The sequence below is a fragment of the Primulina tabacum genome, chromosome 9 (genome assembly GCF_025594145.1).
Source record: "Primulina tabacum isolate GXHZ01 chromosome 9, ASM2559414v2, whole genome shotgun sequence".
NCBI classification, from domain to species: Eukaryota; Viridiplantae; Streptophyta; class Magnoliopsida; order Lamiales; family Gesneriaceae; genus Primulina; species Primulina tabacum.
Window position 1 is genome coordinate 32714069 of NC_134558.1, and position 13749 is coordinate 32727817.

At 33.1% G+C, this 13749-nt stretch overlaps 3 protein-coding genes across 6 annotated transcripts; 1 reads left to right on the forward strand and 2 right to left on the reverse strand.

Annotated features, from left to right (window-relative positions):
- Window positions 1-194: 194 nt before the first annotated feature.
- Window positions 195-4067, reverse strand: LOC142555295 (ACT domain-containing protein ACR4-like). 4 transcript variants are annotated; one of them, XM_075666104.1, is made up of 8 exons: window positions 3985-4067; window positions 2400-2474; window positions 2249-2294; window positions 2044-2158; window positions 1883-1950; window positions 1201-1797; window positions 1005-1109; window positions 195-723 (listed from the first exon to the last, which is right to left on the reverse strand). In XM_075666104.1, the coding sequence occupies exons 2-8, from the start codon at window positions 2444-2446 to the stop codon at window positions 373-375; spliced, it is 1329 nt and encodes a 442-aa protein (XP_075522219.1). In that variant the 5' UTR covers window positions 2447-2474; window positions 3985-4067; the 3' UTR covers window positions 195-372. The 4 variants fall into 4 exon arrangements, with proteins under 4 accessions (XP_075522219.1, XP_075522218.1, XP_075522217.1 ...); XM_075666103.1 differs by lacking the exon at window positions 3985-4067 and adding an exon at window positions 3309-3540; XM_075666102.1 differs by lacking the exon at window positions 3985-4067 and adding an exon at window positions 3097-3540.
- A 3509-nt stretch (window positions 4068-7576) lies between these two features.
- LOC142504412 (glutathione S-transferase T3-like) lies at window positions 7577-8512 on the reverse strand. The gene has a single exon (XM_075617284.1). The coding sequence runs from the start codon at window positions 8510-8512 to the stop codon at window positions 7577-7579; it is 936 nt and encodes a 311-aa protein (XP_075473399.1).
- A 4184-nt stretch (window positions 8513-12696) lies between these two features.
- On the forward strand, window positions 12697-13749 carry LOC142504414 (uncharacterized). The gene has a single exon (XM_075617285.1). The coding sequence runs from the start codon at window positions 12697-12699 to the stop codon at window positions 13747-13749; it is 1053 nt and encodes a 350-aa protein (XP_075473400.1).

The following is a 13749-nucleotide window of genomic DNA, read 5'->3' on the forward strand; positions in this document are numbered from 1 at the left end:
CACCAAACTAGTTTATCAAGTTTGAAGAATTAGATTCACATGGAACCAAACTTCTGGATTGAATTAAATTGAGCAGAAGCATAATAATAATTTCTGTTAAAAAACACTGATTTTTTTTTTTAATTTTTAAAAGTGGAAAAATGAAGAATTACTTCGTTTTTTCCGATGTAATCCCAATCACTTTCAAAATAGCATCTTGTATCAACTTTTTAAACCACTTAATATTACACTAGGCATTGTTCTGTACAAATGATCTAAGGTGGACATATTCCCAAGAGAGTCAGCCTCAAAATCCTGTCTATTCAAAACCATTCAAAGCATGTAATATATACAAATTAAGTCATCTGGTATTATATGATCTCATGCATGTTTTCAAGAATCGGACCTAACCAAACCGAAATTACAGAATGATCTTGATTTGAGGAGACCCCCAAACAAGAATCTGGTGGAGGATTCTTGAGGTGCTGGATTTGACTCATCGGGGCACCCTTTAACTCTAAGTAAGGTATGCCCTATGGCCCCTATCGTTTTCCGGATGGAATCTATGATCTTGGGGTCGACCGGATATCCCGAAGTGCAACGAACATGGAACGAGTTGATGGCTTTGCCTGCTCTTGTCGTCACTTCTGCTCGAGTTACAGATAGGCTATTCTCACGGAAGATACGAGTTACATCAGCCAATAGGCCCACTCGATCTGTCGCGCATAGTTCTAGCTTCAGTCCCTGGTGATGAACGAAACAAAAAATGGGTTAAATCAATGCAAGAAATGGAGAAAACACCTTTGTTGCATAGATAACGAAGCAATATTATAAGAAATAAGCAGACTTTTGGAAGATAGTTTTGATTTAAAATATGAACTCTGAACAAGAATCAAACAGAATACGATCGCATATGTAACTCAAAATTTTCTTCAACAGCTTGATCGTGTCGACTAGCCACGTCTATCGGAATGAAAAGATAAGCTGCAATATACGACAGTTTAGCAAAAACATTCTGTTCTTACTTCAGATGCTCTTCTCTGTATTGCTGCTTCAAGACATTGGATAACCCTTTGCCTTTCGGCATCCGATTTCACTGGGTATCCATCTATATGCCTTATGCAATATTCCTTCAAATGCAAAAACAAGAACATTTTTTAGACATATTGTAAAAACATTTATGATTCCAATCGTATTTGTCATAATTCATAAATAGTATACCTGATGAGCTTCGGGTCCCTTGGCCTCAACATTTCCATGGGAAACTACATATTGCATATCTGTCAGAGTAAATACTATATCAAAAAGAAGCTTCGGCCTATCCTTGCACTGGATTGTTACCACAGAGCAGTCTTTATCATGCCAGTTTACGACATTAACACGTGGGGTTTCTTTATCATTCAACGAATAATCATCGCACATATGTTCGTAATCTCTGTCGTCGAACATCATTTGGTGAAGCCTTCTAGCTGTGTGAGTGACCCCATTGGAGACCACAGTTTTAGCTTTCCTATAGCTGTTACCACCCTTTAGCAAAGGAAATAAGCGGCGCTTAACCATGGTTAACCTGTCGGGATCTGTCACCTCACCCCCTGTTTTTTCGTCTGTTACTTGCATAACAGCTGCTGCACGAGTGTTATGTGTCCATACCTCGGCATTAACCACGTTACATTTGAGTTGTGTGAGAATTGCACTAACTTCAGATAGTAGCCCTGGTCTATCACTTCCTATTAACTCGATGGACGTGTGCTCCATCCCTGATTTCACGTCGACTGATGTTCTCCTAGAAGATGCGAAACAAGAATCGGGGCCAAGTGACTGAAAATAAAATGAAAAGTTCATATGGATTGTTAAAAATATACTGAGGAAGCTTGAAAATTGCCAAGATCAAGACAACTCTAACCTTTTCAATATAATTTAGAGTCCCTGCATCAGTTATCTTGTTTCCGTCTTGATCAGTGACATTGAAAACTAAAGGGGAAAAAACTTCTCCAGATTACATTTCAACAACATCCGGAAAACGTAAAGTAAGTTTCCAATATCACATAAACGAACTATTGTTACCATCCATGAACCATCCACCATCGGAGCATATATAAGCTTTGATTATAATAAGATTGAGATCAGTAAGAACTTGTACAACTTCGAGAAGAATTCCATATTTGTTAGCACTATCCACCTTCATTAAAAGAGGAAAATTAGCAGAAATCTCTTAAAAAACCAACATGAAGACCGAAAGAAAAAAAAGAAGAATCAAACAGAGTCATACCCGAATGATTGTTGCGTTTTTGCATGATTCGTTATCGATCACGACTCTGGCAATAGGTGAGGAGAGTGATATAATTAAGCACTAAACCACAGGAAAAGAAGGAACTAAACTAAGTTAACTCATATGAATTAGAATGGCAGAGAGACAATACCTTGGAGGGTTCATTCTCCTGATGAACTTCTCATATTCATCGTCCATGTTTAGAGAAAATTCTCACCGGAAGAGTCTGGGGAAATTAATTGGAACTTTAGATACAGCAAGATTGGATTTTGTCTCCAAGAAAATGCTATAAAATGATTGAAGAATTATCAAGAAGATTTAATCCCCCCCTGAAGGGTTCTTGCATTCGTGGGGTCTCAGCTTTTATAGAGGCATAGCATATCAAACACATGATTGCCCCCCCAAAAAAAAGAAGAAAGAAGGATCTTAAAAGCACACGACTCACACACATGGAGTTGTGAAAAACGAGAAGCATACGAAATCACAGGCTGGACACAGCTAAATCAAGAAAACACAGTTCAACCTCCGCCCCCAAATTCCCGCAAAACCAAACAGAAACCCACCACCAATTACTACTTACTAGGACCCATCAAAGAAATTAAACCAACAGCTTCAACAAATATTATCACTAAAAGTTTTCAAAAAAATAAAACATGTGTTTACAAGAACAATAAAATAATGGGGAACGAGAAGCGACAAGAAACTGAACTAGGAACAACTTAGAATTCAACTAAAACAACACAACTCGAGATAATTCAATGTAAAGGATAGGACACTAAGTAGCCTAAAAAGAGACCAAATGAAGAGCATGCGATGGCAACAAATAAACAGCTGAAAATGGAGCATACCCTTCAAAATTCTCGAGGATTCTTGATTCTCTAAAATAACTAAATAAGACGACCTTGAAATAAACTATACAGAATGAAAAATGCCTCTGGCTCCCACAAATGTAACAACGAACATAAACATAAACATAAACATAAAGAGAGCGTGAATCAAGAAAGTAGAAATCTTTGAACTCTGCGATACTTCCTCAGGTCCTACGGAATAGAAAACTCACTTTCACCTCTAGTATGCGTGGACATACATGTGTTGTGTGTATTTATAGCAGGTTGTAAATTCTAATTTCGGCATCTCATGGAAATTTCAGGGTCCCCGCCCGAGTCTCTACACATACATTTACCATGAAAGAATACCACAAAACCCAAGAAGGTGGAGGGGCTTTGAATATACGATCTACTTGGCGTACATTGGTAGCTGGCCCACATGTTTTTGGGGTAATATTTTTGGTTCATCATACCAAGTTTAGCAGTCGGACACGATGTGATTAATGATGTTCCAGCATTGGCAACGGTTGCAACTCCTGGCTTTTAATTGGTGGGAAAATTGATAGTTGATGATACTGTTTAAGGTGCATTCAAGTTTCGGGGTTTAGGGGCACGCATGGGTAAAATTCAACTCAGTTTTAGTATATTATCCAAGAATGTATCCAATAATCCATTTATATATATATATATATATATATATATATAGGTTAAAAAAATATTAGTTTGATTCTGCTATAAGTCTAAATTGGATTTCTATTCCAAAATTGAATTGATTACAAGTATATAAATATTTTTAATTGTATTTCATTTTATTCGATGTATTCAATTAAAATTTTTTGAGAAAAAAATTGACAATAAGTTCAAACAAACCATAACCAATATTTTAATGCAATAAATAAATAATATTACTCGGAATGAGAGGTCTGAGTAAGCAATCAATTTGAGTAGTCGGCTGACACTCTAACAACTCCTAAAGAGCAAACTTTTGTGAGTCCACCTGTAACGCAAACAAACGTTAGAAACATCGAAAGATGTCTGACGATAGAATTCTGATGCTCAATGCGAACAAATTTGAGTAATCAATTAATCTCGGTAGTCGGCGAACACTGTAACAACTTCTAAAAAAAATTGTTTTTGGGTCATCACTTACAACGCAAACAGACATTAAAGACGACGGAAATTGTGGGACGTTAACATTCTGATGCCCAAATTAGCTCTCACCCAAATAAAATCTACCAAGAAACCAAGAGTACTTCAAGAATAAAAATGAGAGAGAAGGCTCTAGGACCTTGTCCCTACGAGGGCTTACCTGGAAAAGTGGCCTTAGTAATGAGTTATCGTAATTAAATACTCTTCAGCTCATATATTTTATGTTTAATAATAATATTATTATTATATTATGTGTTTTCATATATATTTAAAAAGTTATTAAAAAATGTTATTAAGAAATTTCTAAATTTACGCCTTATTTAAAAAAATATTTATCAATTAAATGAACAAATTAGTGATTAAAAAATTAAATAGGGTTAGATTAATAAAAAACAGATAAAATAATATTAAATATAAAAATAGTTTATATATTTGAGACCAAAGAAAAAAAATTCAGTTTATATAAATGAGACGCAAGGAGAAATACTCAATACAGATGATAGTGAGTCGGATTTGAGAATGTTTCCATATCATACGTGCACATCCTCATTTATTATGTATATCGTCATTTAATATATCAATAATAATCATCATCCTTATTATCATCCCATCGAATGTTCAATTCATCGTTATCTTCATATCCATCGGAGGATTAGATATTAATATCATACTCAAATATCATATTATCGCATATAATTGTATTTTCTCAAATTTGACTTATTTCAAGTAAACTGTATATATATACCAAATTGTTGAAAATAATAAGGAAAAAAATTAAATATAAAAATTAGCAAATTAAACATTACTGAAAAAATAACAAAATATTATAAAAATTTATCCTAACATCATTATTCTAAAAAAAATTATCCATTATTTGAGTTTAATGGAAATTTTTCTATTTCTCTTTTTGAAATAGAAAATAAATATATAATGTTTTTGGTCTTTTTAAATGTATGTATATATATATATATATTACTACATCACATGATTGATTGATGACACTTCATCACAAAGAAAATTCTTTGAACCTTGATACGGCGGCACTTTATTGACCCAGCCGCCACTTAGTCGACCTTCGATAATAAATTTGAGTTGTAATAAACTAGGTCATTTATTTCCCTTCATTTTTCTTTTTTTCTTTTTACCTGTACATCTTCTGTTCGATAATATCTCTTGTATTGATCGCTCTGATTTATATATATAATGAAAATTAATATTTTTTACATAAAATAAATTTTTTCCTCGGTTCGTGTCAGATCTAAGAACTCTCACACAAAATTAATTAGTTAAACTATTTCATATAAGTTTTGAAATTATTTTTAATGCGCCAAATCACACGTTGTTGTTTCTTTCCATACGCAATAATGATTAAGCTATATATTTTGGTTTCATAAATCAAAATCATCATTTTTTCTATAAAACAATTAATATTTAAAAAAAATTGATCAAAAGTTTCATGAATTTCTTTTGAATCTGAAATCACTATTCTTCGATGAACAGTAAGTAAATCATCATATAAGTCACGATAAACCGTATTGGATAAACATCGTACGACAAGAGTGTCCGAAAAAATATCGATAGTGAGAATCAAACACATTAATTAGTCAAATATTTATCCACTTTATTAACTCGATGTCCTCCAAGAAGTTGCTATTATTATTGATTAATTAAAGCCTGATTACACGATCCTTGTATTCTCGTGGTTTACGATGTTTAATTTATTCGATTTGGACGAATATGCACGTGGCGTGGACGTAAGTTTGAGAATTTATAAAATGGGACATCAAATTAGCACGATGCCCAAGTCACGGACAAGTTGTCTAGGCACACCCTAAAAACATAGGTTTCTGTCTGTTGGTCTCTTTATTTTATAACGTTGTTGTGCCCCATCATCGGAAATTGATGACTTGAATTTCAATTGTTATTTTATGACGTGGTTTATAATTTGTTATTCCTATTAAATATATTTTTAACAAATTTAAATATAATGGATTTTAGTATACACAATTTTATGTATAATAATAATTATCTTTTATAAAATATTTTTGTTTTCTCAAAATAACTCATTTCCCCTTATTGATTTAATAACAATATTCATTATTTATGAGTTTCAATGTCCACTTATTGATTTTTTTATTTTATATTAATTAAATATCTTTATGATCGTTTGACTTTTTTAAAAAAATAATTTTTTTTTGGTTGAAATGCAACGGCTCCTTCCAGATATTGGTAACCTTTTTATATATATTTTTTTTAAAAAAAACTAAATATCGGCTCTTTTCATAATAAAGTACAATTTTTTAAATGGAGAAATAAAGAGTTTTTTTTTCTTCAAAAAATCATGGATGTATGTGTATGTATTCCATAGAAATATGTGGGTATGAGTCTATAGAAAAAAATTGGAGTAATAAACAGGTTTTTTAAAAAAATTAAAATAAAGTTTTCAATTTTTTTTTAAAAAATATTGTTTTCAATTTTTAAATTTGAGATAATGGGAAAGAAAAAAAGAATTGAGAGAACGTAAAATATGGAGTTGGATAGTTACTTAAAAGTATAAACAATAGTGATTATATTAAAATTTAATTATTGGAAAGATGTATTTTTCAAAACAAAACAAAAAGAATAAAAATAATATTTATATAATATAATATATATATATATATATAGAAAAATAGCCTTTTTTGAAAAAAAAGATTATAAATTAATGGGGCAGTGTGTAATAGGACACATCACGCTGTCCTAACGACCATATAATGCACGCGCCAGACGTTTGTTTCTGGCGCGTGTTCTCGGATCTTTCGTCTTTTTTTAAAAAAAAAATTTATGTGAATTAAGGGCACCCGTATTGGTAGGTGTTATAACATCCACCACCTCATCAAAAATCGTGGGGTCCACATGCCACATACACATTACATTAACACATCTATTCTCTCACATTCATTTTAACATTCACGCTCATTATTTGTAGGTCTCACTATCCACTCATTCATCTTACTCTTATTTTATATTAAATAAATTTAATTTCAAATTTTTTAAGAAATTAAAATTATTATTATTTTATATTAATAATAATTTGTTTTTATATATTCAGTACGTAAAATAATTTAATTTTATGAGTGTCATTTAATTAAAATTAAAAATTTATTATAAACCTAAAATAAAACGGTACAACATATAATAATAAATAACACTTGCATAAAAATATTAGAAAATAAATTAAACTTAAGAGAAGATGTAAAATACTAATTGATCGGAGAGTTACATTAACGAAAATGAAAATTACAATGAATGAAAATTATAACAAATGGAAATTACAATAATCGAAAATTACAATAACTGCAAATTAAATATTCTATCTCCCCCTAATCTTTTGACATAGACGTTCGTGGATGATAAGTTGCTCATATGTCATTTGCGAAGTATCCTTCGAAAGGATTGCATATTCCTTTAGTTGAACTTTGGCCATAGCAGCTTTTGCTTTCATCTCCTCTACTTCGAGTTGTTTTTGTTTCGTTTCAACTTCAACTTTTTTCATGCTTGTAGATTCAGTAAACTTTGCAAACATATTGTCCAAGTTTGTTGTCATACACTCCATGTCCAATCTCGTTTTACCTTTTCCCTTTCTTTTTGCTGCCTTCTGACCCATTGGACGATTTTCTTCTTCAATTAGGTCTACATGTAGACTCGCATCTTGGTTGGATGAGGTGTTGCTTGCTCCCGACTCCGAGGTCCTTGCCTTCTTCGTGCTAACATGGTAATCAACGGACTGTGGAGTAAACATTGGACGGTCTTTTACGATCCTCCACACATGCTCAAGATTAAATGCGATGCCGTTATTTTCCGCACGATATTTTTCATACGCAAGTCGTAGCATATCCTCATCACTGTGGCCGCTAGGATATGCACTATAAATACTATTGTAATTTGCATTGAAGCGATATACTTTTTTTTGGATGGTATTGTTCCAGTGCGATCGTATGACACTTGCACTTCTATTGGGTGTACCTACGGGACGATTATCATTGTAGTAGCTTGCAACACGTCCCCAGAAAGCTTCCGCCTTTTGATCATTGCCGATGATTGGGTCATCGCTGATAGTGACAAACGATCTCGCTAAGACCTCGTCTTCAACCTTTCTCCAGGTTGACCGTTTTTTTCTACCCTCAGCGCTTGAATCCACATTCTCCAAATTTATGACTTCAATTGGGGATTCACGGTCGGACAATTGAGTTTCTGGGACGAAAGTCGGAGTAACCAGTTCATTTTCCGTCGGAGAAATAAATGGCATACTGGTTGCATGTGGATTAGATGGCTAGTTTGGTGGATATGGATTATATGGATAGTTTGGTGGATATGGATTGTAAGGATAATTTGGTGGATATGGATTATGTGGATAATTTGGTGGGTATGGAAAATATGGATATTTTGGTGGAATTTCCGAATTTTGGGAAGAAGTATTTTCTTTCGGATTTTTTGGATAACTCACGAAATTTCTAAAAAATCCTCGGTAATTTTCATCCATTTCGGAACAAAGTAGTATTTAAGAAATTTTTGAAAAAAAAAATTTTGAGATGATGAAAATAGAAGAGAGAAGATTTTTGGAGTGAAGAATAATATGTTTTGATGTTTGAAATAATTTGTGTAGTGTGTGAATATTTATAGATGAATATATTATTTTTTTAATAAACTAGCCGTTAATTAGCCGTTAAAACAATTTTTTTTATTTTAAAAACAAAAACAACCGTTATTTTTTATTTAACATTATTTTTTAATTTATTTTAATTTCCGTTTTTTTTAAAACATACAAATTTAAAATTTAAACTAATACATTAAATAACATTAAATAAGGAAAATTCATCAGGTACGTGGGGCCCGCATTCAGCGACGGATTTTGAAAAGCCGTTGCAAATAGCGACGGTTTTTACCAAACCGTCGCTAAGTTCCGAATTTTTTTTTTAAAAAAAACTGACACAGGGTCGTTCATATGTATGAACGCCCCACACTCTCTCTCATGTGAGTGGTTGGTATACATGATAGGATAAACATGTGATATATAATATAAAAATAAGTTAAGGATAAATAAGATGTATGATATTATATTTAATATTTGGTATGATTTTAATAAGAGTGATTAAATTTGTATATTAAATTGTAATGACAAAATTAACCTTATCATAATAAATTTTATAATTTCAAAGTTGTTGCTTGAATTCATAATTCTTATTTGTTCATGCGCCGACAGTGCTTGCATGATTTATTTATTTTTACCTAATTTTATATATTAAATAATATGATAATTGAGATCTTGATTTTGTGAGTCAAGTCAAATATCGATTTTTAAAATTAGTCAAGTGATACTAGTAATTTTATTGAGATTTACAAAAATAATTTATATAATTATCTCGAGTTCATTTATATAATTATCATATTATATAATATATAAATAAATAAAAATATTTATTTGATTTTAAGTTATACCTACAAGTGAAATGAGAGAACGATAGAGTTTATGATTTTTATTTATCGGGGGTAATTAAGTCGTTTGTGGTGTTTTTTTCATTAAATTAAAATTATCACATCTCATAAAAGAGATATTTTATGCTTGTATAAAATTATTTATCACATGCTCGTGTTAATATCATGAGCTTTCTAAAAAGGTACCAAACATGTGATAAGAAAGATTATTTATCAATATCTCTTATCCAGTATACCAAACTATACCTATATATCCACATTGGTGCATGAATATTAATTGGTGTTAATAATTACCCATTAATGCACCAATGTGGGTGCTTTAAACCCGGTCAAATGAGTTGCAGGATGAATATTGGATTGTTCCTGTATGTATATTAATAATAGAATTATAATATTTTATATTATATTAAATGATAAATATCATAATCTATAACTTTAATCCACAAATTTTCTTCCCTTGTTGCTATTTTATTATTAAAAAGTTATGAATTGGATATAATTTTGACAAATGTATTAATTTTATACACTTGTCCAATCCGAATAGGGTTGGCCAAACGCATCCTAAACACGCCCCTTTATCCTCCCTATAAACAACTGATTGTTGTTACACCATAGTACATATACGGTATACATGAAAACAAATCAATATTTTTTTATTGCATAAAAAAATAATTAAAAAAAATCGAAATGCATAAAATCATTCACACTCTTAACTGTAATTCCGAAAGTTATTCAATGTCCAGTTAGCCGGCGGCCGTAGGTATCTTTTAGTCGTGTAAGGAACAAAAACGCGGCTCACGAGGATCCAGCAGACAATTGCAACCTTTCAAATTATTAGCACATCGATATTTTGCTGTTTTTTTTCCCAACGAACTAAACAGGGAGAGTAATAAAATTTTGAACAAGTGATGATCCTCAGTGTGCCATCAATCTGTATTAGGCACCACCAACCAAGAAAAGGGGCCAATTAAAAAAATGGGATTCCCTCACGAAGGATTTAAAAAACAAGGAGTCTGGCTTTTTTTTAAAAAAAGAAGGAGTTGACTCTTGATTAGTATGTTAAACCTTAAATAAACTTGTAACTTCCTAAATTAATTAATCTCTTCTCTTTCTTCTCATTCGACGCACAAAATCCCAACAAAATTCCCCAATTGTAAGCTTCCCAAATTTAAAGAACTCATCTTCCTCATCTACCACTTCCGCGTCACATTAAATCGAAATTGACACTATTGTTGCTCAGGTGTTGTTCCACTCATTGCTCAGATTCAGATCTAAATCTACTCCCACATATGTTGGCCCCATTCTTCTGTATTTGAAGACCAATTCGTCTCTATTTGAAGAAAAATAAAGTAAGTTTGCTCCTGAAAACCAGTTCATTGTTTTCTTCATTTCATGCAGCTATCGACCAAATTGAAGATCAATAATTTGTATCGTTCATTGTTTTCTTCGTCGAACAAAATCAAAATGAAGAATTTTTTCCAACCAAAATTAAGTTGGTCGATCAAGAAAAATTCTTCCTGGTCGACCAATGAAAAATTTTTCATGGTGGACCACACTCTTAATGGTCGACCGAGAAATTAAGTTCTTCCTGGTCGACCAATGAAAATTTTTTCATGGTCGACCACACTCTTAATGGTCGACCGTGATGATCATGGTCGACCGACTTAATTTCTTGGTCGACCAACATATTTTTGGTCGACCATGTGCGGTTTTGTTTTTATTTTGTTATTAAATAATTTTGCTCATTCTAATTATCATATTTGTTTGTGCACTTTGTAGATATGCCAACAGTTATTGTTATTCATTTTGATGGGAAATGGGAAGTGACGGAGGGGCTGGTTTATAAATGGAATCCAGGGGCCAATGCAAAGTTTGTTGTTATTCCAGTGGATGATGATATTTGTTATTTTGAAAATTTAAAAACTGAACTATATAGAGCTGGAAAAGTAGAAGACACTGCCAACTTAAGGTTGAGTTATCTTCTAGATTTGCCGTGCAACATTCAACCAATTTATATAAAGAATGGCCATGATTTGAAAGCATATTTGTATCTTGGTTGTCCGAGAAGTAGGCCGGTGCTTCAAGTAGAAATTGAATGTGTAGCTTCTGTTGATTCTTTTGATAATGTGAACGGGTATGGTATTGATGAAAACAATTGCAATACTAACGAACAGAGGCATTTTGATGATTATTTTCACTTGAATATTGTTTCTGTGGATCGTAATAATAGCAGTGATTTTTTCGACGAAGCGCATAACGTGGATGTCATGCATGTGGATCGTAGTAACACAGACGAGTTATATGATGAAGCATGTAATGATGCAATTGAGGTCGAGGCAAATTTGGTTCAAAGCAATGACGCAAATTTGGATGCTGATGTGGATATTGACAGTGACTCATTTTCATTCACGGATGGTTCAAACTTGTTTGTTGGTCAAGAGTTTCCAAACCGAGAAGCGGTGAAAAAAGAGCTAATTAGAATAAGTTTGGAAGCTTGCTTTGAATTTGAGACGGTTAAAAGTAGCCAAAAGGTGTACGCCGTAAAATGTGTAGTGTATGATTGCAAGTGGAAATCTGGACCTCTTTGATTAAGAATGATTCACGTGCATTCTCCATTCGAACATATTGTAATACACATACATGTGGTTTGACTGGGAGACGAAAGAGAATCCGTGGAGCAAGTTCTGCTGTTGTTCGTGATATGTTAGTGGATAATTTCCAAGGTCATCCAGTGCCAATTGTACCAAAAGCAGTGATGGCGATGATGCGCAATAGTATGAATGCTGATATATCATACTACAAGGCTTGGAAAGGGAAATAACTAGCAGACAATATGATGAAAGGTGATCCTACGCAGAGTTTTAATAAATTGAGTTGTTATTTGCACATGGTTGAGCAGATGAATCGAGGAAGTATAACAGACATATTTGTCGACGAGGAAATCGATTCAAGTATATGTTTCTTGCTTTTGGTGCATGCGTTAGAGGATATCGAAGTATGCGAAAAGTTGTATCAATTGATGGTACGTGGTTGAAGGGCAAATATAATGGTGTTTTACTAGTGACATCGGCACAAGATGGAAATTATCATCAATATCCTTTGGCGTGGGGAATTGTAGATGTCGATTGTACTTCTTCGTGGAGTTGGTTTTTAATGAAGTTGTTAGAAGTAGTACCAGACGAGGATGAATTGGTGATAATTTCTGACAGGCATCAGGGGATCATTAATGCGGTTTCTATTGTCTATAGAAATGCGCATCATGGTCATTGTACGTGGCATTTATCCCAAAACATGAAGACTAGATGCAAAAAGAAGGGTGCAACCGAAATGTTCTTGCACATTGCAAAAATTTATAAAACTTTCGAGTTTGATATTGCATACAATGATTTTAGGAATAGATATCCTGAGGCAGCGCAATATTTGGACGAGAGAGACTCACTTGATAGATGGACTCGAGCGTATTGTCCAAAGACCCGTTACAATATTATGACGACAAACGGGGTTGAGTCGATCAATGCTAGACTACTTGAAGAAATGAAGCTGCCAATCATTGCACTCTTAGATTCTTTACAGAAACTGGCCTCATCTTGGTTTGCCCGTTATCGCCACGCATCAATTGCAAGTAACACTAACTTAACCCCTACGATCGAGGGGATTCTTCGTAGCAGGTTCACAGATGCCCAAGGAATGCAAGTTTTTGAATTAAGGCGTATGGAGTTTGATGTTAGGAGTCGTGGACATTCGGCCATAGTGGACCTCGAATCAAAAAGATGCACATGTCGAGTTTTTGATATTGATAGAATCTCATGTGCTCATGCCATCGCAGCTAGTTGGTTAGCGAATATTGATTTATATGATATGTGTTCACAGTACTATTCTACAATGTCATGGTGCATGGCTTACTCAGAGACTGTGTATCCCGTTTCAGAAGAAAATGAATGGCCACGCAACATTAATTTTCCATTGGTGTTGCCTCCTTTGCTAGAGAAGAGAGTTGACAGAAGAAAACAAAACAGATTTCCTTCGATTGGTGAATTCAGCAAGAGATAG

Bases quoted from the DNA above. Each gene is read 5' to 3' on its own strand.
- LOC142504412 (XM_075617284.1), bottom strand. From the start codon at position 8,512: ATGCCATTTATTTCTCCGACGGAAAATGAACTGGTTACTCCGACTTTC.
- LOC142504414 (XM_075617285.1), top strand. From the start codon at position 12,697: ATGCGAAAAGTTGTATCAATTGATGGTACGTGGTTGAAGGGCAAATAT.
- LOC142555295 (XM_075666104.1), bottom strand. From the start codon at position 2,446: ATGGACGATGAATATGAGAAGTTCATCAGGAGAATGAACCCTCCAAG. The intron at 2,295-2,399 runs GTATTGTCTCTC...ACCTATTGCCAG, and splicing joins AGGAGAATGAACCCTCCAAG to AGTCGTGATCGATAACGAAT. The intron at 724-1,004 runs GTAAGAACAGAA...GTTCATCACCAG, and splicing joins TACAGAGAAGAGCATCTGAA to GGACTGAAGCTAGAACTATG.